Genomic DNA, 25,968 nt, shown 5'->3' with positions numbered 1-25,968 from the left:
TTTCGTACACCAATCACACAAATCGTGACCACACTACAGGTGAAACTCGAAAAATTAGAATATCGTGCAAAAGTTCATTTATTTCAGTAATGCAACTTAAAAGGTGAAACTAATATATGAGATAGACTCATTACATGCAAAGCAAGATAGTTCAAGCCGTGATTTGTCATAATTGTGATGATTATGGCTTACAGCTCATGAAAACCCCAAATCCACAATCTCAGAAAATGAGAATATTACATGCAATCAATAAAACAAGGATTGTACATAGAACAATATCGGACCTCTGAAAAGTATAAGCATGCATATGTACTCAGTACTTGGTTTGGGCCCCTTTTGCAGCAATTACTGCCTCAATGCGGCATGGCATGGAAGCTATCAGCCTGTGGCACTGCTGAGGTGTTATGGAAGACCAGGATGCTTCAATAGCGGCCTTCAGCTCTTCTGCATTGTTCGGTCTCATGTCTCTCATCTTTCTCTTGGCAATGCCCCATAGATTCTCTATGGGGTTCAGGTCAGACGAGTTTGCTGGCCAATCAAGCACAGTAATCCCACGGTCATTGAACCAGGTTTTGGTGCTTTTGGCAGTGTGGGCAGGTGCCAAGTCCTGCTGGAAAATGAAGTCAGCATCCCCATAAAGCTCGTCTGTGGAAGGAAGCATGAAGTGCTCCAAAATCTCCTGGTAGACGGCTGCGTTGACCCTGGACTTAATGAAGCACAGTGGACCAACACCAGCAGATGACATGGCTCCCCAAATCAACACAGACTGTGGAAACTTCACACTGGACTTCAAGCATCTTGCAGTGTGTGCCTCTCCATTCTTCCTCCATACTCGGGGCCCTTGTGCCTCTCCATTCTTCCTCCATACTCGGGGCCCTTGTGCCTCTCCATTCTTCCTCCATACTCTGGGCCCTTGGGCCTCTCCATTCTTCCTCCATACTCGGGGTCCTTGGGCCTCTCCATTCTTCCTCCATACTCGGGGTCCTTGGTTTCCAAATGAGATGCAAAAGTTGCTCTCATCCGAAAAGAGGACTTTGGACCACTGAGCAACACACCAGGTCTGTATTTCTTTAGCCCAGGTAAGACGCTTCTGACGTTTGTTGTTCAGGAGTGGCTTGACAAGAGTCAACAGTCCACTCCTTGTGAAAGGCCCCAACACTTTTGAACTGCCTTTTCCTGACAATCCTCTGCAGGCTGCGGTCATCCCTGCTGCTTGTTCACCTTTTTCTTCCACATAACTTTCTATTAATGTGCTTTGATACAGCACTTTGGGAACATCCAACTTCTTTTGCAATGACATTTTGAGGCTTTCCCTCCTTATGGAGGGTGTCAATGATGGTTTTCTGCACAACTGTCAGGTCAGCAGTCTTTCCCATGATTGTGATTCCTACTGAACCAGACTGAGAGACCATTTAAAGGCTCAGGAACCCTTTGCAGGTGTTATGGCTTAATTATCTGATTAGAGTGGGACACTTTGAGCCGAGAATATTGCACCTTTTCACAATATTCTCATTTTCTGCGATTGTGGATTTGGGGTTTTCATGAGCTGTAAGCCATAATCATCACAATGATGACAAATCACGGCTTGAACTATCTTGCTTTGCATGTAATGAGTTTATTTCATATATTAGTTTCACCTTTTAAGTTGCATTACTGAAATAAATGAACTTTTGCGCGATATTCTAATTTTTTGAGTTTCACCTGTAGTGATAGTGAAACACTCTGTGCACTATTATATACACTTCTCCGTGACATTCAGTGTACACCTCTAAGTGGCTGAATTACATACCCTTACCATATGCAAAACGTATGCAAGCTTTATATAAGTATAAGAATCCAGAGAGGGATATACACCAGCATGATCCACATGGATACCTTCAGATCCCTTAAATGTTCACTTCATTACTGCCACCATAGTAACCATAGAGGGAAATAACGCCATATAGTGCAAAATGTATGAAGGTATAAAAGATCCACGCTTTAATAAATCTCCTTACATTAAAATCATATCACATTCGCATTAAATTCCCATGACTCCAACCTCTAGCAGCTTTCAGGAACGCCAGACTGTGTTTCCCACACTAAAGATGGCCGCTCCGCTACTTCCGGTTTTTCAGGCAACGTCCAACGTCACGTCCCTTGATGCGTTTTGTCACTTCCTTGACTTACTCATAAGGGGTGTCTTTTAAGTAAGTCAAGGAAGTGACGAAACGCTTCAAGGGAAGTGACGTTGGAATGTAGTCTCATTCACAAAATGACTGTCAATGAGTGACGCGGCTGTATGGGCGGAGCCCCGCACGGCCACGGTTTTTTAAAAATTTGCCAGCTAGGGAGGGGGGAGAAGATCCCCCTCTAGCTGTCAAAGTGGGGAGTGGGGGACAGTCTGATCGTAACACGTTACATCATGAATATGGGTGTAACGCAACATGTTACAAAAGTTGAACTTGTCCTTTAATGATAACAATAAAAGTGGTAAAAAAGATCCCCTGCAGCAAGAGAGGCCGCCCCCTCAGTAGCCCGAAGCCCCTCTTCAGTGGCAGAAGGCCCCCCCTCCAGCAACAAGAGGCACCTCCTTCCCCAGCAGCAAGAGGCGCACTACTTCGCTCCCCCAGCCAGCAGCAATAGACCCTCCCTCAACAGTAGCTCTCCCCCACACCAGCAACAACTGACCCCCCCCCATCAGTGAAAATAGAACTCCCTAGCAGCAGTAGACCCACACGCAACACAATAGATCCTCCAACACCCATTGCCATTACATAGATTAGATGCCGGAGGTGGCAAAACTTCAATCCCCCCGCTGTCCCATATTTAAAAAAAAAAAAAAAAAAAAAAGCCCTGTAGGGAACAATAATTAACTGGTTGTGGTTGGGAAGGAGTTAATTATGGGTGATTACATTTTTGACACTGCTTGCTTAAATCAAAAAGTTGTTTTTTTCATTTTTTTTTTTTTTTGTATTTCAATGGTTTTATTAATTTTATAAACCGGTTAAGACAGGAGCAACAAAACACGCCCACGCAGGGGCTATCAATTGCACATAAAAAAACAGTGCTCTAACACCAACAGAGCAAAAGGTGCGCCCACACGGGGACTATCAATGGCACATAAATGACAAAAACATTAGTATAACACCCACAGTAACTCAAACTAAAGGAAGCTATCCACTGCCACACCAAAAACAAACAGAAAAGGAAGGAGAAGTACAAAAGGAAAAAGATAAGACCGAGAACAGGGGTCTGAGAATGCCAATACTGAGCAACATCACATCCCCAGACTAGCCGGGGGGGGGAGCGTGGGCTTTTTTCATATTTTCTTTCTGGTTACCTGTGTCTTCTTCTTCCCTTTTTTTTTTTTTTTTTTTTTTTTTTTCCCCTCCCAAAAACTATTTTCTATATTTTCAGGCCTGGAAGAAGAAGGGACTTCTCCCCTGTGCCCTGGAGTCAGTATTTTGAATCCATGGAAGATGTGGTGGTGGAAAGTGAAACTGGGAAAGATATATCCTTTTCTGGAGCCATCATTGATAAGTCTTGGCTCATGTTCAAAAAAGAGCAAATAATGTAATGTAAAAATAATGTCTAATGTACAATGCCAACCAAGAAAAACAGCATGAAACTCCACCTTTGACTTCTCCGTCCGACTGCAGGGTGCTGGAGCTCATCCACTCTCCCGCAGCCGATAGATTTTCAAAAGAAAGGCAGCACAACATGCATCCTGGGATTTTATTACCAATGTACTATATTGATCCATGTGCTTGAAGAAAAACCCTGCCTGGATCTTCCCTCTATTATTTATTATTATACAGGATTTATATAGCGCCAACGGTTTGCTCAGCGCTTTACATTATAGTGGGAGACAGTACAGTAACAATACAGTTCAATACAAGAGGGATTTGAGGGCCCTGATCCTGGGAGCTTACAATCTAGGAGGGAGGGGCGAATGGTACAGTAGGTAGTAACTGTGGGGGATGGAGTGGTTGGAAGAGTAGAGGATTCCAGAATTAGCAGAGGGCGGGATAGGCTTCCCTGAAGAGAGAGGTTTTCAGTGATTGCCTAAAGGCAAGTAGAGTAGGTGGTAGTCTGATAGATTGGGGTAGGGAGTTCCAGAGAATGGGTGACGCCCTGGAGAAGTCCTGGAGACAAGCATGGGAGGAGGAGATAAGGGAACTAGAGAGTAAGGTCTTGCGAGGAGCAGAATGTACGGTTTGGGTGATATTTAGAGACAAGATGTAATTTGAGGGAGAGTTAAATGGGCAACTGGTAGCCAGTGGAGGGATTGGCAGAGGGGGGTGGCAGATACAGAACGGTTAGTGAGGTGGAGGAGTCTGGCAGCAGTGTTCATGATAGAACTATGACGTATTCACCTAGCAAATGGGCTTCAAAGATAAGTGCACTTTAAAAGAGAGCATACTTAAATTTGTGACCTAACCTAACTTTCCTTGCCCCTCAACAAATGAACACTTACCTTGATCTGATGGCCGCCACCTCATTTGTTTGTTTACATCCTGCCTGCGCATTACAGCCCCTTTTTGATTTTTATAAGACCATGTTCCCAGGCTGGAGGCAAAGACAGGCAGTTCCACAGAAGTCTATGGGGCTGTATTGCGCAGGCGTGGCCAAGATGTGAGCAAACACCAGATGCCACAAATGCTGCGTAATTTTAATTGACAATTGCACGGACGTGCAACGCTGCACCCAAATGAAATTTATGTAATTTTTTTTCCCCACAAATAGAGCCTTCTTGTGGTGGTATTTGATCACCACTGGGTTTTTGAAAAAAAAATTGTAAAAAAATATTGTTTACTTTCTGTCATAAAACATATCCAATAAAAATTTAAAAATCAAATTTCTTCATAAATTTAGGCCAAAATGTATTCTGCTCCATGTCTTTGTTAAAAAAAAAAAAAAAATCCAAATATGTGTATGTTAATTGGTTTCCGTGAAAGTTATGGCGGTTCATATACTGGATTTTTTTTTTCTTGATACTAGTAATGGCATTGATCACCTACTTATAGCGGGACTGCGGCGGGCATTCTGACACTGGGGGGGGGGGGGGGACTGACTAACTGCCACTGACATCTCCAGTGACACTAATACAGTGATCGATGATAATAAAAAGCACTGACACTGTACTAATGACATCTGGAGCAATCAAAGGGTTAACAGTGTGCCGTTTTGTGCTACCTGTGTGCTGTTTTTCTAGGGGACGTGTTACTTTGTATCTCTGTGCTTTTCAGGGAGATGGAAAGCAGCATGTCCCTGCTGACAGAAGAGAGATCTGTGTTTACACACAGATCTCTCCTTTTGTCAGCTTCTCCGCCGATCACTGAATCACTGGCCGGGACCTGATGATTTGACTTCTCTGGGAGCCAATGACAGCGCAGGTAGGGCGGCATGCGCACACCCTACCTGAAAAAGCAAAGTCACACATTTATATGTGATTTTGCACAGTGCGGCTGCCTTGTAGCAGTATATCCGCTATAGGGCGATCCTTGTATGGTTAAAGTATTACTACAGGCAAAACTGTTTTTTTTTTTTGTTTTTTTTTTAGCTTTGGATAGAGTGGAGAGGGATTCCAACGTCTGTAAGTTTTTCTGGGTTTTTTTTTTTTGTTTTTTTTGCTTTCTGTGTCCCCATTATGGAGATTCACCCTCTATTTGTCCTGTTTACCATTTTCGTTGAAAGTAAAAGAAAATCCCAAATTTTGGGTTGTCCTCAGAACAGTATTAGGGACACTAGTTCTGGTGACCTGGGGGTCCCCAAGGAATTCCCTTAATTTGCAGGTATTTCCTCTCACTTCCTGGTTTGGCTATAGGAGAGGAAGTGAAGGGAAATCTCTGCAATGGGACACATGGCGAAAAATAAATCTGACAGGTGTTATAACCCTCCCTTGCTCTATCCAAAATGAAAAAAAAAAAAGTTTTGCCTATAGTTCTACTTTTTAAGTCGGGGGGGTGGGGGGGGGAAGTAATAAGGTCATTTTATCCTTTTATGGGACACTGTCATCAGGTAACACTTTTCAGGCTGCTCAAAATCATACGTGGGGAGATTTACAAATACTGGGGCACTCAGAATGTGGTGTAGTTCTGCATGGTAGCCAATCGGCTTCTAACTTTAGCTTGTTCAATGAAGCTTTGACAAAACCTGGAAGCTGATTGGTTTCTATGCAGAGCTGCACCAGATTTTGCACTCTCTTCTTTAAGTAATGTCTGGGGCTTTTAAAATCAAAAGGGGCTTTATGGAGACTTAAACGTTTAAAATTTTTAACATTACGCTGTTTATCTCCTCCCCTACCTGCCTGTCTCCAGCACCACACCCGGGGGCTAGAAAGGAGGAGAGAGACCTTGCAGTGCAATGAGCACCGATTGGGTGCTTGTTAGGAAAGGGGAGTGTCCAGGGGCGGACTGACAACTCATGGGGCCCCCGGGCAATAGGGGATCATGGGGCCCCTGTGTCCTTGCCCAAACTCAAAAAAGCCTATGAAAAAGGTACCAGGGGCATCTCATGGGGCCCCCTACTAACCTCGGGCTGTGCCCGAGTTTCCAAATGGTCAGTCCGCCCCTGAGAGTGTCCAGCTTATCCTTTTATCCCTTTCACTTCTAGAGCCAGTTTGGTGGTTTTTGCACACATTTAAAAAATCATTTAAGGCTCCCTTTCACTCCTCAGATTGTCCTCCTCCGTCAGTTTATATGCCAAGAAAAATAGCCAGAACATAGTGCTTTACCCTTTTATAAAAAGCATTTTTTTGTAATAAGATATATTCCACTCACATGTATAATGTGTAGGTGTGCTTTTTGCAAAAACAATTGCTTCAAATTCACTTTAACTATACACTGCCCAAAAAAATTAAAGGATCACTGTGAAAACACATCAGATCTCAATGGTGAAAAATCTCCTGCTGGATATCTATACTGACATGGACGGGTTAATGTGTTAGGAACGTAAGGATACCTGATCGTTTGATGGAAATGAAAATAATTAACCTACAGAGGACGGAATTCAAAGACACCCTGAAAATCAAAGTGAAAAAATGATGTAGCAGGCGAGTCCATTTTGCTGAAATGTCATTGCAGCAACTCAGAATGGTCCTCAGTAGTTTGTATGGCCCCCATGTGCTTGTATGCATGCCTGACAACCCAGGACCCACTGCACCAGCATAGGGGTCTGACAATGGGTCCAAGGATTTAATCCCGATACCTAATGGCAGTCAGGGTACCATTGTCTAGCCTGTAGAGGTCTGTGCGTCCCTCCATGGATATGCCTCCCTAGACCATCACTGACCCACCACCAAAACGGTCATGATGAACGATGTTGCAGGCAGCAGAACGTTCTCCATGGCTTCTCCAGACCCTTTCACGTCTGTCACATGTGCTCAGGGTGAACCTGCTCTCATCTGTGAAAAGCACAGGGCGCCAATGGTGGACCTGCCAATTCTGATGTTCAATGGCAAATGCCAGTCCAGCTCTATGGTGCCGGGCAGTGAGCACAGAGCCCACTAGAGGACAACAGGCCCTCAGGTCACACATGAAGTTTGTTTCTGATTGTTTGGTCAGAGACATTCACACCAGTGGCCTGCTGGAGGTCATTTTGCACGGATCTGGCAGTGCTCATCCTGTTCCTCTTTGCACAAACGAGCAGATACCGGTCCTGCTGATGGGTTAAGGACCTTCTACGGCCCTGTCCAGCTCTCCTAGAGTAACTGCCTGTCTCCTGGAATCTCCTCCATGCTCTTGAGACTTTGCTGGGAGACACAGAAAACCTTCTGGCATTGGCACGTATTGATGTGCCATCCTGGAGGAGTTGGACTGCCCGTGCAACCTCTGTAGAGTCCAGGTATGGCCTCATGCTACCGGTAGTGACACTGACCATAGGCAAGTGCAAAACTCATGAAAAATAGTCAGAAAAGATGAGTAGGGAACAAAATGTCAGTGGTCTCCACCTGTAACACCATTCCCATTGTGGGGGTTGTCTCATTGTTGCCCATCTAGTGCACCTGTTGTTAATTTCATTAATACCAAAGCAGCTGAAACTGACTAACAACCCCCTCTGCTACTTAACTGACCAGATTGATATCCCAGGAGTATCATTGACTTGATGCTAGACTCTGATTAAAAAGTGTTCCTTTCATTTTTTTTGAGCAGTGTTTAATCACTTTTCATACCTTTTTTCCTCTCATTGTTCCTTAACATTTCACACAGTTTTCGCATTTACAAAAGTGGCTCGGAGGGACCAGTGCTGCTTTTGCTACATGGAGGAGGGCACTCTGCCCTGTCCTGGGCTGTGTTTACGGTAAGCCCTTGGTCACATGATCAGCACAGCATGAACCACATCTATGAAAAATGTCTAATTTTGGAGGAAATAGTTTTTTTAGATCACACTTGACCATTCTACTGTTTCTGCTTTTTACAAACTTTTTAAAGTTGTTTTTTCAGTTACAGACTAAGAATAAAAAAATGTAAAGCTTCTTTCACTTGGAAAGCCTGGGGGTGTTAAAAAGCTGTGGGTTGCACCACAGTTTTTCCGCCCACTGACTGACAGCCTAAATTCTATCGTTTCATCCGGACTATGCTGTACACCAGGGGGTGCTCAACCTGTGGCCCTCAGAGCCCTCTGATGTGGCCCTCGACCTCAAACTAGTGAAGCGCATGCCTGGGGACGGCAACCCATTGATCGCAATCTGGGCTTGCCTACCCGCCATCCCAGAGCATCAGAGTGCATCAAACTTGCAGCAGAGGAAACGGGCGGCCGTAAAGCGAGCATGAGCCACATAAGCTAATGCTTCTTCTGTAGCTTCGGGTCCTGTCCTTGGTGGAGTGATACCACCTTCTCCTTCCCTCCCATTCAGTGGCCACAGGAGGAAAATGTTCATTATGCTATTCAAAAAAAAAAAAAATTCTGAACATTTCATTTCATTGTGGCCCGAGACCAGTTACCAAATTAGTTGAGTGGCCCTCGCTTTTCAAAATGTTGAGCAACTCTGCTGTACACATTCCATGGCAATGATGCTTTTCTTAGCAGCCACAGCAATCTTAACTCTTCTTGCCTGTCGGAGATGCCCATTAAGATCAATGGGAGCGTGTGCTCCAGCTGCAATCCAAATGCTCGGCTCGTGGTTGTGGAATGATATTCCAATTCAAAATACTCTTGGGATTGAAAAAAAATAAAAGCCTTCCTAAAAGAAAACAGGCATTTAGGAGGCGGTAGGATCACCTCCTGAAAACTGGCAGAAACTAAAGAATGCTTTTCAGAGTGATAGACCTTGCCACCCGTGTGAAAGAGCCCCTAACAAGTGATGCCTACAGGCATTGTAAACATAGGTGATGATATGTATAGTAAGCTGACCATTAGAAAAGCATACATATTATCAGTTAGAATTTTATTATGGTGGATGTACACTCAGATTTATATTAAGAAAAAATTTTAAAAAGCGGTAGTTGGAAGCTGATGTAGCTCTGAATGGTAGCCAGTCCGCTTCTAACTTCAGCTTGTTCAGTTAATCTGTCAGAAAAAAAAACCTGGAAGCTGATTGGTTTCTGTGAAGACTGCACCAGATTTTTCACGCTCCAGTGTTAGTAAGTCAATCCCATTGTGTTGCATTAAATGGGGTATAAAGTATTTTTTCGGTGGCACAAGGTATAATGGGATAGGTGCATATAAGAGATAAATATAAATATATATATATATATATATATAGAGAGAGAGAGAGAGAGGTTGACCCGCTCAATGAGGGATCTGATTTTTTTTTTTCTCAGAGTCGTTGAAGTACCTCACAGTTCTATTTCTACTTCTTAATGCACAGGGACCAGGGGCGGACTGGTCATTTGGAAACTCGGGCACTGCCCGAGGGCCCGTGGTCAGTAGGGGGCCCCATGAGATGCCCCTGGTATCTTTTTCATTGGCTTTTTGAGTTTGCGCAAGGACACAGGGGCCCCATGATCCCCTATTGCCTGGGGGCCCCATGAGTTGTCAGTCTGCCCCTGACAGGGACCCTGTTCACACAAGCATTTGTGCCACTTAGTGCGTAAAAATGTGGCTATGTATAGGTTTTATTTATCACTTTAAAGTCCCAAAGCCCCACTCAAGGATCCTTTTCACCCCCTGTCCACTCCTCCCTCCCACCCTCCTCCAACTGATCCATTTAGTAAAACGTAAAAATAAAAAAAGCTTCGCTGGACTGCGTCTTCTCTTCTGTTTACTTCCTGGAAGGGTCCTTCATTCATGCATCCTCGTCACAGCTTGTGACACATGGACACTTCCAGTAGGATGGCTGCCAGTGGGGTCCTCTCAGGAACTTGAAGACCAGTGTGGCTTTTCTGTTGGACTTAGGCCCTGTGTGTCCATATACTGTATATGGAAGATTTTTACAGTGTCAGCTTCTTTTTGAGAGATTGAATATTGGTTGGCTCATGTCAGTGCACCGGTGTCTCTCATCTATTGAACTGGGTGAGGTGGCTGAGCCAGCTCTTTCTTTGGTAATTCTAATTGGATGGCCACCAGTGGGGTCTTCTCAGTTAAGAGAAGGGGACGGAAACTTCATCACTGGGGCTGGCAGGAGAACGGTTATATCTCAGGATGTCATCACAACGCTGGATCAGTGGAATCCAGCAGCAGTGAGGGACCTGGATGGATTACTTGGGTGAGTGTTCACTGTGTTCAGTGTTCACCAGGTAAGAGGGGTATAAAAACTGTTGGAATAGGTTTGGGGGGGAGGGGTTGTTTTGGGTTGGCAGGGCGGAAGGTACTGGAAAAAAACAGTTGGAGGGGGTTTTGGCCCCCAGTCACATTGGTGCGATTTGCAAGCCAGGCGACTTGCAAATTGAATGCCAAGTCGCACCCTATTGTCCACTATTAGAGTGGTCATATCGGTCCGGTTCTGACTTGGTCGGAACCGCACTGATTTCTAAAGCAGTGCATGCACTACTTTTGGTGCACCTTTGCATAGACATCTGTGTCAGATGTCTTGCAAATCGCAACAAAATCGGCAAGTCACCAAATTTTGAAATCGTGCGACTTCACTGTAAGTCGCGTAATTTCGAAATCGGCTTTGATGTGACTGGGTTGTAAATTGTTATGTAAACAAAAAGTGAAGGGAAATCCAAATTTTTAGCATTGTAACCAAAAGAGGTGAGGGGAAATCTTCTGAAAGGGATGCTTGTTCCAGTGACATTGGTCTAAGAGGGACTTCCCCCAACTTTGGGGGATTTCCATTAACCTTCTGCTGTGTCCCTGAAGCAGGAAATAAAGAAAAATTTCCCCAGTTGGGAAGGGTAACACTCCTGCCAAGGTATTTTATGTGCCATCTATTTACCATTGAGAAAATTTAATTTCCTGTCTTGGGGCTTATGTACACGGGGCATTTGGAAAACTCTTCTGAACGATGGAAACTGATTGCTGGAAAACGTAGGTTAAAAAAACGTCAGTTTAGCTGCGTTTGCATACCGCGTTTATGTGCGTTTGAGTTTTAGAAGCGTTTTTAAAAGATAACCTCAGGAGACCTTCCCAAATGCCCAGAATGTACTGAAAAATAGTAAAAAATTAACAATTTCAGACATTTTGAGAGAAATAGAGAGAGCAGAAGCAGAGAGAGCAGTATGTGTTGAGATGACCTGTCTTTTCTGGTTGTATTCACTATGGATCCCATCATGAGCATAATGCAGCACATTCTACCATTTTATCCTTCACGCGAAACCTGGAACTGACTGCGCTGGTGTACCGGGTCCATTTGAATACATGGAAAAAGCTCTGCATGCATTTCTGATGATGAAAAAAGGCTCTGGGCAGCAACTGGACAAAGAACAGTTAAAAAACACTTATAAACGCGGTTAACCACATTTACAAGCGTTTGGCATTTGAAACGCCGGTAAAATCTACTTCTGAACGCAAGTTTGGTGCGTTCAAAAAAACGACTGTAAACTCAACTGACTGTAAAGGACGATGTGTACATAGACACATAGGAAGACATAAAGGAGAGTTCAGGGGCTGCTGAAAAAAATGCTCAACAGCTCCTGACCGTCAGTTTAGGAGCTGCAGTGTACATGAGCCCTTAGAGGTGCAGCAGGAAATTAGAGGAAAATTTCCACAGGGTAATTCTCCTAGGTTTCCCCATTGGAAGATTTCCTATTACTATTTATTTTGATCTGGGAACAACGCCAAAACCATGGATTTTCCTCTCATTTTCTTTCGCAGGAACTATGGTCCCCAGTAAAAATCGAGACGGTGACAACCCCCCGCCCCAGTGGAGACACTGCATTAAAAATTAAAATAAAGCGAAGATATACTAAAATTAAATTAAGATATACTTCAGTGTGGGTTTTTTTTTTTTTTTTTTTTTCAGTCCTCATGCACACTTGACATTTTTACAGCAGCTGTTTTTGGCTTTTGACATTTTTTTTCTACAGCCAGTAAACCCCTCAGCATGTTATCCTATGTGTCCATATGGCTGAACTGGATGGACTTTTGTCTTTTTTCAGCCAGACTAACTACGTAACTATGTGTCCATGCGCACACAGACTGTAATCAGCGTTTTTCTAGAGAGGTTTTTTAGCTCTAAAAATGCTCTTATGCTGAAAAATGCGGTAAAAACGCTGCAAACCGGCGTTTTGGACTTTTTTTTTACCAAAAAATAACTTTTTTTTTGGTTACAAAAAAAAAAACCGCTGAAAAACACATTTTCAATGTGACTTTACACAGCTAACATTACCAGCGTTATCAAATTTCAAGTGTGAATGAGGACTAAATTGTGGAAATGTTAACTGTTTGATGTATTTTGTTACAGTTTGTGGACTTCAGTTCCATTTGGGTTTTATATGCCTGCTGTAATCCTTGCACATGTGCCCGACTTATCTGTCATTTCTCTCCCTGTAGACGTCCATTATCAGCCGGATTAAGTGCAGAATTGTGGCACTAGACCAGAGAGGACATGGTATGTATGACATCAGGAACGCACTTTTAGTCATTCATGCTAAAGACTCAGGCAAACAATATGCCAATCGTATACAGTTTTTTTGCACATAGGCTTTTTTTACACAAAAAAATGGAATTGCATAAGTAAGAGTTTGGAACCCATGCCACAGTCAGTCATAGACGGCCAGTGATGAAGTTTGCCCACTTGTTCTAATAAAATTACTTAAAAGCAGTTTAGAATAGCGGTGTGTGGCTTGTGCTTGCCACGGTCAGTCATAGGTTAGTCTAGGAGGAGTAGGAACTCCATCAGTTGTGGAACTACAAGTCCCATGAGGCACTGCAAGACCAGCCATAGGTATTGTCCAAAGTCTTGTAGTTTCACCACAGCTGCATTGGTGAGGTTGCCTGCCCCTCCCTGGGTTCGGTGCATATTCAGAAACTTTTATACCACATTGGAACCAAATGTTAATGTTGGATTCCAGGCAGTTATTTATTTTATTTTTTGCACTTTAATGTTTTACCTTATAAAGAAACATTATACTGGCGTACCTCGGTTTACGAATTTGATTCGTTCTGCAGGAAGTTTCAAATTGCGAAAAATTCATCAACCAAAACGCGATTTCCCATAGCAATGCATTGAAAACCAATTAATCCGTTCAGGAGGTCAGAAAATCAAAAAAAAGTAAAAAAAGAAGTCTAATTTGTTCAAAACTCTTTATAAACTGCACTTTAAAGGCATTATTATATTATTATTATATCGAGTTTATATAGCGCCAAAGGGTTTGCTCAGCGCTGTACAATAGAGGGGGGACAATACATGAAACAGTACAGTAACAACAAACAGCACACAAGGGGTAAGAGGGCCCTACTCTTTCGAGCTTACAATCTAGGAGGGAGGGGGTAGTGGTACAGGAGGAAGTGGCTGTGGGGGATGGAGTGGTAGGAGGAGGGAAGGGCAGCGGCTGTTAGGTGAGGGTGGGGTAGGCTTCCCTGAAGAGGTGGGTTTTCAGGGAGCGCCTGAAGGTGAGGAGGGAAGGTGACAGTCTGATGGATTGGGGTAGTGAGTTCCAGAGGATGGGGGAGGACCTGGAGAAGTCTTGCAGTCGTGCGTGGGAGGAGGAGACCAGGGAGCAAGATAGAAGGAGGTCCTGTGAAGAGCGAAGGGTACGGGTAGGGTGGTACCTCAGGTTGGTGAGGTAGTTAGGGGCAGTGTTGTGAATGGCCTTATAGGTCAGAGTGAGCAGTTTGAATTTAATGCGTTGGGCAATGGGGAGCCAGTGGAGGGATAGGCAGAGGGGGGTGGCAGAGGTGGAGCGGCTGGTGAGGTGGATGAGTCTGGCCGCTGAGTTCAGGATGGTCTGAAGCGGGGAGAGCCTGCACTGGGGTAGGCCGGTGAGGAGGGAGCCGCAGTAGTCGAGGCGTGAGATAATCAGGGAGTGTACGAGTAGTTTAGTGGTGTCTGGGGTAAGGAAGGTGCGTATCTTGGTGATGTTGCGGAGGTGGAGCCTGCATGTGTTTGTAAGTGATTTGACATGAGGTTGAAAGGAAAGGTTTGAGTCCAGAATGACGCCAAGGACCTTGGCTTGCGGGGCGGGATTGATGGTGGTGTTGTTGGTAGTGATGGAAAGGATGGGGGGGCGCAGGCTGGGGGGAAGACGAGAAGCTCGGTTTTGGAGAGGTTAAGCTTGAGGAAATGGAGTGACATCCAGTCAGAGATGTCGTTTAGGAGGCGAGTGATGCGGGTGGAGAAAGTGGGGGTGAGGTGAGGGGTGGATAGGTAGATTTGAGTATCATCAGCGTAGAGGTGGTAGTTGAAGCCATGGGAGTGTATGAGGTTGCCAAGGGAGGAGGTGTAGATGGAGAAGAGAAGGGGTCCAAGGACCGAGCCCTGGGGGACCCCAACAGAGAGGGGGAGGGAAGGGGAGGTGGCACCGTTGTAGGAAACGCTGAAGGAGCGTCGGGATAGGTAGGACGAGAACCAAGAGAGAGCGGTGTCTCTGATGCCAAGGGAGAGTAGTTTATTAAGGAGGAGGGGGTGGTCGACTGTGTCAAAGGCCGCAGAGAGGTCTAGGAGAAGGAGGACAGAGTAGTCGCCTTTGGCTTTGGCGGTTAGTAGGTCGTTGGTGATTTTGAGGAGGGCAGTTTCGGTGGAGTGTAGGGGACGGAAGCCGGACTGAAGTGGATCAAGGAGGTTGCTGTCAGTTAGGTGGGCGCTTAGGCGATCGTAGACCAAGCGCTCAAGGAGCTTGGAGGTGAGTGGCAGCAGGGAAATTGGTCTGAGGTTGTTGAGGTCAGTGGGGTCCAGGGAGGGCTTTTTGAGTATGGGGGTGATGTGCGCATGTTTTAGGGGGGAGGGAAATACGCCAGTAGAGAGGGAGAGATTGAAGATGTGGGTGAGGGAGCGGATGAGGGCTTCTGAGAAGACTCTGGTAACTTCCTCAGTGGTAGTAGGGCTGAAGGAGTGCAGTGCTGGGGGGGTTATGGTAGGCAGGGCCTTGGGTGTGGTGGGGGGCAGCGCCGTTGCGAGGTCAGAGGAGGGGAGAGATGAGGGGGTGATGGAAGGGGGGAGGCTAGATGGGGAGGTAGATTGCAAGTTGACTATGTCCTTGCGGATTGCGTCAATCTTGTTGTGGAGATGAATGGCAATCTCGTGGGCGGAAAGTGAGGTACTGAGTGGAGGAGGGGGGGGGAGAGAGCAGGGAGTTGAAGGTGGAGAAGAGTCGGTGAGGGCAGGTGGAGAGGGTGTTGATCAGGTTAACGAAGTAGGCCTGCTTGGCGGCGTGGAGGGAGGAGGTGTAGGTGAGGAAGGCAGATTTGTAGAGGGAGAACGCAAGAGGGGACTTGGTTTTGCGCCATAGTCTCTCCAGCGCGCGACTGCGACGTTTGAGGCATTTAGTATGGTCGTTCTGCCATGGTTGAAGCGGTCTGGGTTTGATGTTGCATGTGGTTAGGGGTGCCAGAGAGTCTAGGGTAGCTGATAGTGAGTCGTTGTACGCGGTGGTGGCTAGGTCAGGACATGACAGTGGAAGGATGCTGTCATGTAAGCGGTCGGCAGCCGAGTGGAGGGGGGCCGGGTGCAGGTTGCGGAGGTTGCGGCTGGTGATGGTTTGGCGCAGGGGGGGGGGGGGAGTTAGGGGAGGTGGAGAACGTGAGGAGGTGGTGGTCGGAGAGAGGGAAGGGGGTGTTAGTGAAATGGTTGAGGGTACAGAGGTGGGAGAAGACGAGGTCCAGGGTGTTCCCACTGATGTAGGTGGAGGATTGAGTGTATTGTGTGAGCGCGAAGGAGGAGGTTAGGTGGAGGAGTTGGGAGGTAGCTGGGGTGTTGTCGTTGATGGGGATGTTGAAGTCCCCGAGGATGATGGTCGGTAGCTCAGAGGAGAGGAAGAAGGGAAGCCAGGCGGCGAAGTCATCCAGGAAGCGGGGTATGGATCCGGGGGGCCTGTAGATCACTGCAATCCTTAGGGGGGTGGGTGAGAAGAGCCGGATGCAGTGAGCCTCGAAGGAGAAGGATAGGGAGGGGGGGTTAGGGAGGACCTGGAAGGTGCTCAGAGGGGATAGGAGCAAGCCGACACCACCACCTTTGTGATCGCTCAGTCTTGGTGAATGGGACCAGACGAGACCTCCATGGGAGAGTGCCGCAGGGGAGGTAGAGTCAGTGGCCTGTACCCAGGTTTCGGTGATGGCTAGGAGGTTGAGGGAGCGGGAGATAAAGAGGTCATGAATGGCAGTTAGTTTGTTGCAGACCGAACGGGCGTTCAGAAGTGCAATCGAGAGAGGGGGGATGGATGCGGGGAGGAGTTGCACAGGTATGAGGTTGAGGGGGTTGCGGCTGCTGGCGGGAGCAGGGGGGTCCCTGGAGGGGGGGGTGAGGTGGTGAGGGGCCAGGGTTCGGGGAGATGTCCCCAGCGGGGACATAAATAGTATAAGGCATAAATAGTTTTGAACAGATAAGACTTCTTTTTTTACTTTTTTTGATTTTTTTTTTAACCTCCGGAATGGACTAATTGGTTTTCAATCTATTTACGAACTAATTTTTAATCATGTCCCTGTACAGTATTTATGCCTTTAAAGTGCACTTTATAAAGCGTTTTGAACAGATAAGACTTCTTTTTTTACTTTTTTCTGATTTTCTGACCTCCGCAACAGATTAATTGGTTTTCAATCTATTTAAGAATTAATTTTTAATCATGTCCCTGCACAGTATTTATGCCTTTAAAGTGCACTTTATAAAGTCTGTGCAGGAACATGATTAAAAATTAATTTGTAAATACATTGAAAACCAATTAATCCGTTCCGGAAGTCAGAAAATCAGAAAAAAGTCTTACCTGTTCAAAACTCTTTATAAAGTGCACTTTAAAGGCATAAATACTGTACAGGGACATGATTAAAAATGAATTTGTGAATGCATTGAAAACCAATTAATCCGTTCCAGAGGTCAGAAAATCAGAAAAAAGTCTTAGCTGTTCAAAACTCTTTATAAAGTGCACTTTAAAGGCTTGGGGCTGGTGCTATAAATGCTTCGTATTGCAAAAAGAAATTTGTAAACCGAGGCTTTATTTTCAATGGATTTTCATTCGTAAACTAAAAATTACGTAAACCGAGGTACGCCTGTGTATATATTTTTTTGAATGCAGCACTTTCTGTAATCCCTTGAACAAAAAACCTCTGGGAGAGGCACAGGGACAACACTAGAATCCAGTCACAGTGTGCAGCAGTTAAAACGGCTATCAAAGGAAAGAGCAGGGGGATGACATTATCAGGATGGTGATTCTCCTTTATTGTCCAATCGGCAAGCTAGGGATGGGTGTGAGGTCTTTCTGTAACTGCAGTGGATGTACCAGACCAGGCTAACCTGTCTGCCAGCAAGACTGGCTAAACTGAATTGTTGTTTTAGAAGGATGCCAGGAAAAACATAGCAGAATACCATGTGTTCTGTCTCTCCAATCTAAGCATTGAAAGTGTGATCTCTGTAACTTACAGTTGTGATGAGATAGCGATAACTCCAATCTTAGTTGAATAACACAGGCAGTGACTCGATCAGATGACACCTTGTAGATCTTGTGAAGTTTATTCCATAAACTGAGAGAATCTTACAACAATGAAAATCGGATAGGTCAAAAGATCATAATGTGACCTGCTTCAAGACATGAGGCTTGAAGCTGAAATGGATTTCTGGGAGAGGGGGTGGGCTATCTCTACAGCAGAGCTAAACCAAAGGAAAGGGAGGAGCAGAGATAAAATACAAAGAAAACTTAAAGGCATATGACAGTCAAGGGAAACATGACACCACGGGGCAGAGTAAACCTGAACCATGATAAAACCAGCAGGGGGTTGAACTCTCTGGTATCTATCAGAAACACAAATCAGCTTTTGGTAGACTAAGGCCTCATTCACATGGCCAAATCGGCTGTGGTGCAGCAAGTATCTTGCGGAAAATGGCTGCCTGCACACACATGGGCTCCCAGCTGCAGATGGTGGGACGCCTGTACAAGGCAATGACAATAATATCTGTCCATCAGTTTTCATCGAATATAATTGCGCACGGCTTGGTTACCTGTGGTTATGGAAAGATTAATTTCCCTGGGTGCAAGTAGCTTGTGTCCAGCAACGATCTTCTGTGTACCTAAGCACAGGTAATCAGTCCACGTGTGATTACGTCTGATTACTGGGGGACAGCTGTGGCCTCTGTCAGCCTGTCACTGTTTTGTATAGGGTTCCTGATGGTGGATGTCCTGGTCTCCTGGCTGCAGTTTTTCGAACGATGCTTGCCACATCATGGCTGACCTGACAGTGTAAATGAGATTTCAGTCTTTTAAATGTGACTACAGATCCATAGATGATGAACCACAGCTGACTCCATACAGCAGCACCTTACACATTATGTGAATCAGGGAATGAGAAATGCGCTCACTTGTTTTCTTTGTTGTTCTTTGTAGGCGAAACAAAAGTTCGGAACCCTGAAGATCTTTCCGCAGAAACTATGGCAAAGTAGGTGCCTGGGTTCCTCTATAATACTCTGTTGTACCAAGTTGGTTGCTGTGGCCACTAGCCATTTTTCCTTCAGTTTTCGTTTCTCCTATTGGGTCTTATGGATTTATTTAAGGGCTCATGTACACTGCAGCTGATAGACTGACGTTTAGGAGCGTTTCAGCGTTTTTTTTCACCAGCCCCTGAACGCTCCCTAATGGTTTCCTATGTGTCCATGTACACATCTTCGTTTACAGGTGTTTGAGTTTACAGTCTTTTTTTGAATGCAGAAAACTTGTGTTCAGCAGTCGATTTTATCAGTGTTTCAAGCGCAAAATGCGACAAATCTCGTTTATAAGCGTTTGCTTCTAAAAAAAATTTTTGAACTCTTCTAGCTCTCGTTGCTTTCCAGAGCCTTTTTTCATCATGAAAAATGCATGCAAAGCGTTTTCAAGGTACTCAAATGGACAAAACACTGAAAACAGGATGTTCCTACCGAGCTTGTCACACATTGTAATGACCAATTCACACCTCAGACCTCTCCCACCCTTGGAAACAAAAGATATGTTAATGACCATTCACACCTCAAATTCCTCAAGAAGACCCCCTGCCAGGTGACCTTAACCATTTCAATACCGGGCAATTTTACACCTTCCTGCCCAGGCCAGTTTTCAGGTTTCAGCGCTCTCGCACTTTGAATGACAATTGCGCGGTCATACAACATTGTACCCAAACTAAAATTTGATCATTTTCTTCACACAACTAGAGCTTTCTTTTGGTGGTATTTAATCACCGCTGGGGTTTTTATTTTTTTGCTAAATTAACAAAAAAAGACCAAAAATTTTGAAAAAAAAAACACATTTTTCTTTGTTTCTGTTATAAAAGTTTACAATTAAATAATTATTGTTCATACATTTAGGCCGAGATGTATTCTGCTACATGTCTTTGGTGAAAATAACCCAAATTAGGATGTATTTTTTAGTTTGTAGGAAAGTTATAGAGTTCACAAACTATGGTATAGATCTGAATATTGATCAATCCTGAAGTACTGACAGCCAATCTAATATCTTGAGGTCCAAGAATGTCAGAACAGTACAGATATCCCCCAAATGACCCCTTTTTGCAGAGTAGACAGTCCGACGTACTTCATAAGAGGCATGGCGAGTTTTTTGAAGTTGTATTTTTTTGTCATAATTTTTCGGAAAATGAAAAAATTAAAAAAATTATTTTCACTATTTTTTTTTTTACATACTGTCACCAGTGCAGTACAGCGTCATCATATAACTGGCATGGCGGTGAACAGCGACACTGACTGGTGACAGTATGAAAAAAAATATATATATATTTTTTAAATTTTTTTAAATTTTTTTATTATATTTAATTTTTTATTACATTTTTTTTATTTTTTTTTAAGATTTTTTCTCATATTTTACTATGACCAAAATAGTACAATGTTACCATAGTAACACTGTACTACTTTGGGGAAGTGATCAGTATTTTTTTTTTTTTTTTTTTTTTTTTTTTTTACACAATTTGCTTATAGCAAAGAATTACTTTGCTATAAGCAAGCATTTACCTGAATGAAATCGATTCATTCAGCTTTTTTTTTTTTTTTTTTTTGTGCTTAGCTGTGATTTGGTCACAGCTAATCACATGACATGTGCATGTGACCTGCTGTGACCATTCACAGCTAGGCACTAGTATACAATGGATGGCATCATGAATGAAGCCATCCATTGTATACAACTGTCATGTGACCTGCTGTGATTGGTCACAGCAGGTCACATGGTACCGGCAACGGGAGCCGGTACTCGGATCTGTCATCGGCCGTGTCCGAGGTGCACGGGCGGTGACAGATTGCACTGCTGCGTCGCTCTGCAACCGCGCAAACCGTGCATGTGCGGGAGCACGCCAAATGGCGTGCACCCAGAAAGCTGCAGCGCTTTTCAAGCCGCCAAACGGCCATTGGCCGGGCGGCTAATGGTTAATAACTCCCTCCACCAGACACCTTTCCCACCCTTGGAAACAAAAGAAATGTTAATGAGCAACTCACACCTAAGCTAATCTCAACACATACTGCTATCTCTGCTTCTACTCTCTGTATTTCTCTGAAACAGTCTGAAATAGTTAATAATTGACCACTTTTCAATGCATTCTGGGCATTTGGGAGGTTCTCCTGTGCTTCTCTTTAAAAAACGCTTCTAAACGCAAACGCACATAAACACATTATGCAAACGCGGCTAAACAGTTTCCATCTTTCAGAAGTGTCCCGTGTACATGGGGCCTAAGAAGGGGAAATGCTGGTTTTATTCAAGCTGCCAAATGCTTGTGGGATGTTTGTTATTGGTTTCTGACCTGCATTGGAAGAGTGACCACTGGGATATGTAGCTGTGACGGCTCCTATTTCACCCTACAGCAAGGCTGACCATGGAAGGGACCATATTCGACATAAGCAAATACTGAGAGGCACATGTATTCTTCCTTGAATATCTGTGTGCTTTGTGTATTTCTTCCATATTTGTACAGTAATCCAGTGTGAAACCTTTTTCCTCTGTGCAGGATATTCCTGTAATAAAGACCAGTGGTGGCTGCCCTCTCTCCATGTGCAGGGTGACTGGTCTTGTCTCCGCCCCCTCCTGTAGTTTTCTGCAGGCAGTTATGGTGGGTGGAGTATTCTGGGCTGCTATATGTACAGCACAGTGATTATGTCACTTCTACTTTTACAAGGTAGTAACTGGGTTTGTATAGGCCTTTGTATACAAAATTTCAGACAAACCAAACCAATATACACCTATTGGGATTTTTTTTTTTTTTTTTTTTTTTAACCAAAGACATGTAGCAGAAAACATTTTGGCCTATGTTTATGAAGAAATGCCATTTTTAAAAAAAATTTTATGGATAGGTTTTGTTTTATAACAAAGTAACAAATATTGTGGTTTTTTTTTTTTTTACACTTTTGTGGTCTTTTTTTAGTTTTATATACGAAAAAATTTAAAAACCCAGTGGTGATCAAATACCACTAAAACAGTGGTTCTCAACCTTCCTAATGCCGCGACCCTTTAATACAGTTCCTCATGTTGTGGTGACCCCCAACCATAAAATTCTTTACCCAGTAATTATAATTCATGAGTGTCGTTTTACCTCCAATACTGCTGCTTACAACACAGTAGCTGCTTTCAACACAGTAGCTGCTTTCAACACCGTAGCTGCTCATTACACATCGGAAATATGTGTTTTCCCAATGGTCTTAGGCGACCCCTGTGAAAGGGCCATTCGACCCCCAAAGGGGTCGCGACCCCCAGGTTGAGAACCACTGCACTAAAAGAAACCAAAATTTAAAAAAAAATATATAAATTTCATTTGGGTACAGCGCTGCATGACCACACAGTTACCGTTTTTTTAATCTTTTGTGGCTATTTAGAAATACAGTACATTTTAAATTAAGGTTTTTGTGCTTGGAGATGAGCTTCAAGCAGAACACGAGGCACGTTTCACAGATATTTTCCAGTAAGAAATGAAGTTTTAACCACTTGAGCACCAGAAGATTTTTTGCCATTTAGCACTGCAGTACTTTAACTGGTAATTGTGTGGTCATGCAGCGCTGTACCCAAATGAAATTTTATAGAATTTTTTTTTCACACAACAATTTAGCTTTCTTTTGGTGGTATTTGATCACTGCTGGGTTTTTAACTTTATTATATAAAAAATATAGTGGTTCACAGAGTGAACTCGGTGTAGAGCTAGTCACCCTGAGGTCAACACAAAGGACAAGGGGGCACTGTTTACATCTGGAGGAAAAGAGATTTAATCTCCAAACACAGAAAGGTTTCTTCACAGTGAGAGCTGTGGAAATGTGGAATAGACTCCCTCAAGAGTTGGTTGTGGCAGCTCAGTGGATTCCTTTAAAAAAAGTCCTGGATTCTTTCTTGGATATACAGAATATAACTGAATATAACATTTTATAGGTAAAGTTGATCCAGGGAATATCCGATTGCCTCTCGGGGGATCAGGAAGGAATTTTTTTTCCCCAGCAGAAGCAAATTGGATTGTGCTTTGCTGGGTTTTTTGCCTTCCTCTGGATCAACTGTGGGTGTAGGAGTATACTTTTTTTTTTTTTTTCTATGGTTGAACTGGATGGACTTTTGTCTTTTTTCAGCCAGACAAACTATGTAACTATATGTAACTAAAAAAAGACCACAAAATTGGGAAAAAAACCCCCAATATTTGTTACTTTCTGTTATAAAACAAAACCTATCCATAAAAATGTTTAAAAAATGTTATTTCTTCATAAACTTAGGCCAAAATGTATTCTGCTACATGTCTTTGGTTAAAAAAAAAAAAAAAAAATCCCAATAAGTGTATATTGATTGGCTTGTCTGAAAGTTATAACATCTACAAATGATGAGATAAACGAGGTGGTATCAAAACGTATACATACTTTAGCTACATTTACGCATTATGAATATAAAAAAAACAAAGCCGCGCAATCAAAACAAATTTTCTCAACCTTACAAATTGCAAGCTGAACACTTTAAAGCAAATTTCACAATACCGCAAAGCTTCTCTTAAATTATATTACCAGTGCAGCGCATAAAAATAGAAAAGCGAATAATTCACGAAAAAATATTATAGCCGCAAAGTACATCTAACAGAGTCCATACATAGAACCAGACCACCAGAATGGATGGTCAGATCACAATGTGCTCTTTGTTCCCCTTGATTTCATTCAGTACACTTTGATGCATCTGCGGAAACATTTGCCTGGACCAGTGGCATTGCCTTTTCATGTTTACAATCTTTATGGGAAAGGCGTTCTATGACCATCCTGTTAGTTCCGGGGTCATATCCATAAGCTGAGCAGCCATGATTATACATGGTGACGGGATCAAGCACCTTTAACACCTGAATGAATACTTTGTCACATGTATGACACATCGTGATCTGTCCATCTGTGCTGGTGGTCTGGTTCTATATATGGACTCTATTATCTGTACTTTGCTGCTATATTTTTTCATGAATTATTAGCTTTTTTTTTATTTTTTTGTGCTGCACTAGCTATGTTATTTATGATACTTTTATATACTACCACCTTTAACCTCCCTAGCGGTCTGATTATGTCAGTATTTCTGTGCTCAAAGCGGTACATTTTTTTGCATGGAAATGTTGTTTTTTTTATTGTAAGCCTGTAATTTTTAGGAATAACTCACTGAAATCTGTCCGATCAAGAGTCTAGTAAACATCCCGGGTAGGATCAAATTTGAAACACAAAAACATAAATTATAATTTAATAAATAATCATAAAAAAATAATATAATAAATTTAATTCAATAATGTAATCAAACCAAAATCACTGAAATTTGAAATGGAGCGCCAAGTTCGCACATCGCTGAGCAAAGTCGCAGAATCGTTTTCAGTGTCTGAAGAATTTCCCCCACGAATCATTATCACTCAATTCTGCAAGTGGTTCTAATTTACTATCGCTGTTCTCTAGACGGTCTAATACCGCTTTTGACATAAACGGACACTTTTTGGACGCCATGGACGTTTCTCAGTTTCCAGACAGAACAGTAAAAATGCAGGCAGGGCGCAGGACAAAGCACTCGGGACAAAATGTATGTGAAATGGTTTGATACAGGAATGTTATACTATGTGATTTAGTGAATGTCACTTTTTGGCATTTTCAAATTTCCCGCCAGTTCCGTCCCCCGTACGTCCCGACGTTGCAGGGGACAGAACCCGGAAGACAGATGCCGGCATCGGCCGGAGGAGATGGCCGGGGACGCTGCAGGGGGGACATTGCGGGTGCGCAGGACAAGGTAAGTACAGAAGTAATCCCGGAGCAGTGCTGAAAGGTATTCCCGAGTGTAGCTCGGGGTTACCGTTTGTGGTGCTGAAACTTACCCCGAGCTACACTCAGGAATACCGCCAGGGAGGTTAAAATAGTCCCCTTGCACAGCAATGCAGGGCTCCCAGTGTTCCTGCCACTGCTGGAATGTGTCCTGGAAGTCTTCTTTTCAAAACATGGCAAGCAGCTTCTGCTATTCACGCTGGATCTCCGCATTGTTCTCAAAACGGTGACCTTTGAGCTGGATCTTCGTGAAGAGGGCAAAGTCTGCAGGAGCCAAATCAGACGAGTAGGATGGGTGTGGAAGTGGAATTATCGTAGCCTGGAGACTAACTTGGCAGCAACATGGCGCATGTTCAAATCACACGTGAGGATCTCCTTGACTGATCTATATGACACACCAACAATGGCAGCAATGTTGTGGATTGTTCTCCGACGATCAGCATGTACAAGTTGCCGAATGGTTTCGAACTTTTTGGGGGTTGAGCTCGTTGATGGTCTTTCTGATCTCTCGTCTTCTTTCAGTGATGTTCTTCCGCTCTTAAAGTGTCCGTGCCACTCATAACACCTCAAACGACTTATTGCAGCTTCACTGTAAACGTGACAAATCATGTCAAATGTCTCTGTGGCAGATTTGGCCAGTTTTGCACAGAATTTCATGTTTGCTCTTTGTTCTAACTTGCTGTCCATGATTAAATGGCGGACATGATAACGCACATGGTCAGAATACCACCAGTTGCACAGCTCCTAATGTACACAGTGCGATTGTCTTTTGGCACACTGACTGAAGACGGTTGGTGCTTTCTGTGACTGTGCGTGGAGCCTTGTGCTGCAGTCTGTTGCGTGTTACAAAACTAGTCTTGAAACTCTTTGATACCACTTCGTATATTGGAATTTTTTTTCTATTTAGATATACAGTATCTCCCAGAAGTGAGTCCACCCCTCACATTTTTGTAAATATTTTATTCTATCCTTTCATGTGACAACACTGAAGAAATGACACTTTGCTACAATGTGACGTAGTCAGTGTACAGCTTGTATAACATGTAAATTTGCTGTCCCCTCAAAATAACTCAACGCACAGCCATTCATGTCTAAACTGCTGGCAACAAAAGTGAGTCCACCCCTAAGTGAAAATGTCCAAATTGGACCCAATTAGCCATTTTACCTCCCCGGTGTCATGTGACTCGTTAGTGTTACAAGGTCTCAGGTGTGAATGGGGAGCGGGTGTGTTAAATTTGGTGTTATCGCTCTCTCTC

At 43.7% G+C, this 25,968-nt stretch overlaps 1 protein-coding gene across 1 annotated transcript in view; it reads left to right on the top strand.

The window, feature by feature from the left end:
• Nucleotides 1-25,968, top strand: part of PPME1 (protein phosphatase methylesterase 1) — a 61,835-nt gene that overhangs the window by 8,626 nt on the left and 27,241 nt on the right. Inside the window, exons 3-6 of the mRNA XM_089656478.1 lie at nucleotides 3,400-3,494; nucleotides 8,192-8,283; nucleotides 12,859-12,916; nucleotides 18,834-18,885. Of these exons, the coding sequence (XP_089512604.1) occupies nucleotides 3,400-3,494; nucleotides 8,192-8,283; nucleotides 12,859-12,916; nucleotides 18,834-18,885 (297 nt within the window). The remainder of the gene's footprint in view (nucleotides 1-3,399; nucleotides 3,495-8,191; nucleotides 8,284-12,858; nucleotides 12,917-18,833; nucleotides 18,886-25,968) is intronic.

This window comes from Staurois parvus, unplaced genomic scaffold, assembly GCF_062004578.1.
Source record: "Staurois parvus isolate SC_StPar_1 unplaced genomic scaffold, SC_StPar_1.0 ptg000909l, whole genome shotgun sequence".
NCBI classification, from domain to species: domain Eukaryota; kingdom Metazoa; phylum Chordata; class Amphibia; order Anura; family Ranidae; genus Staurois; species Staurois parvus.
This window is presented reverse-complemented; position numbering and strand designations above follow the sequence as displayed.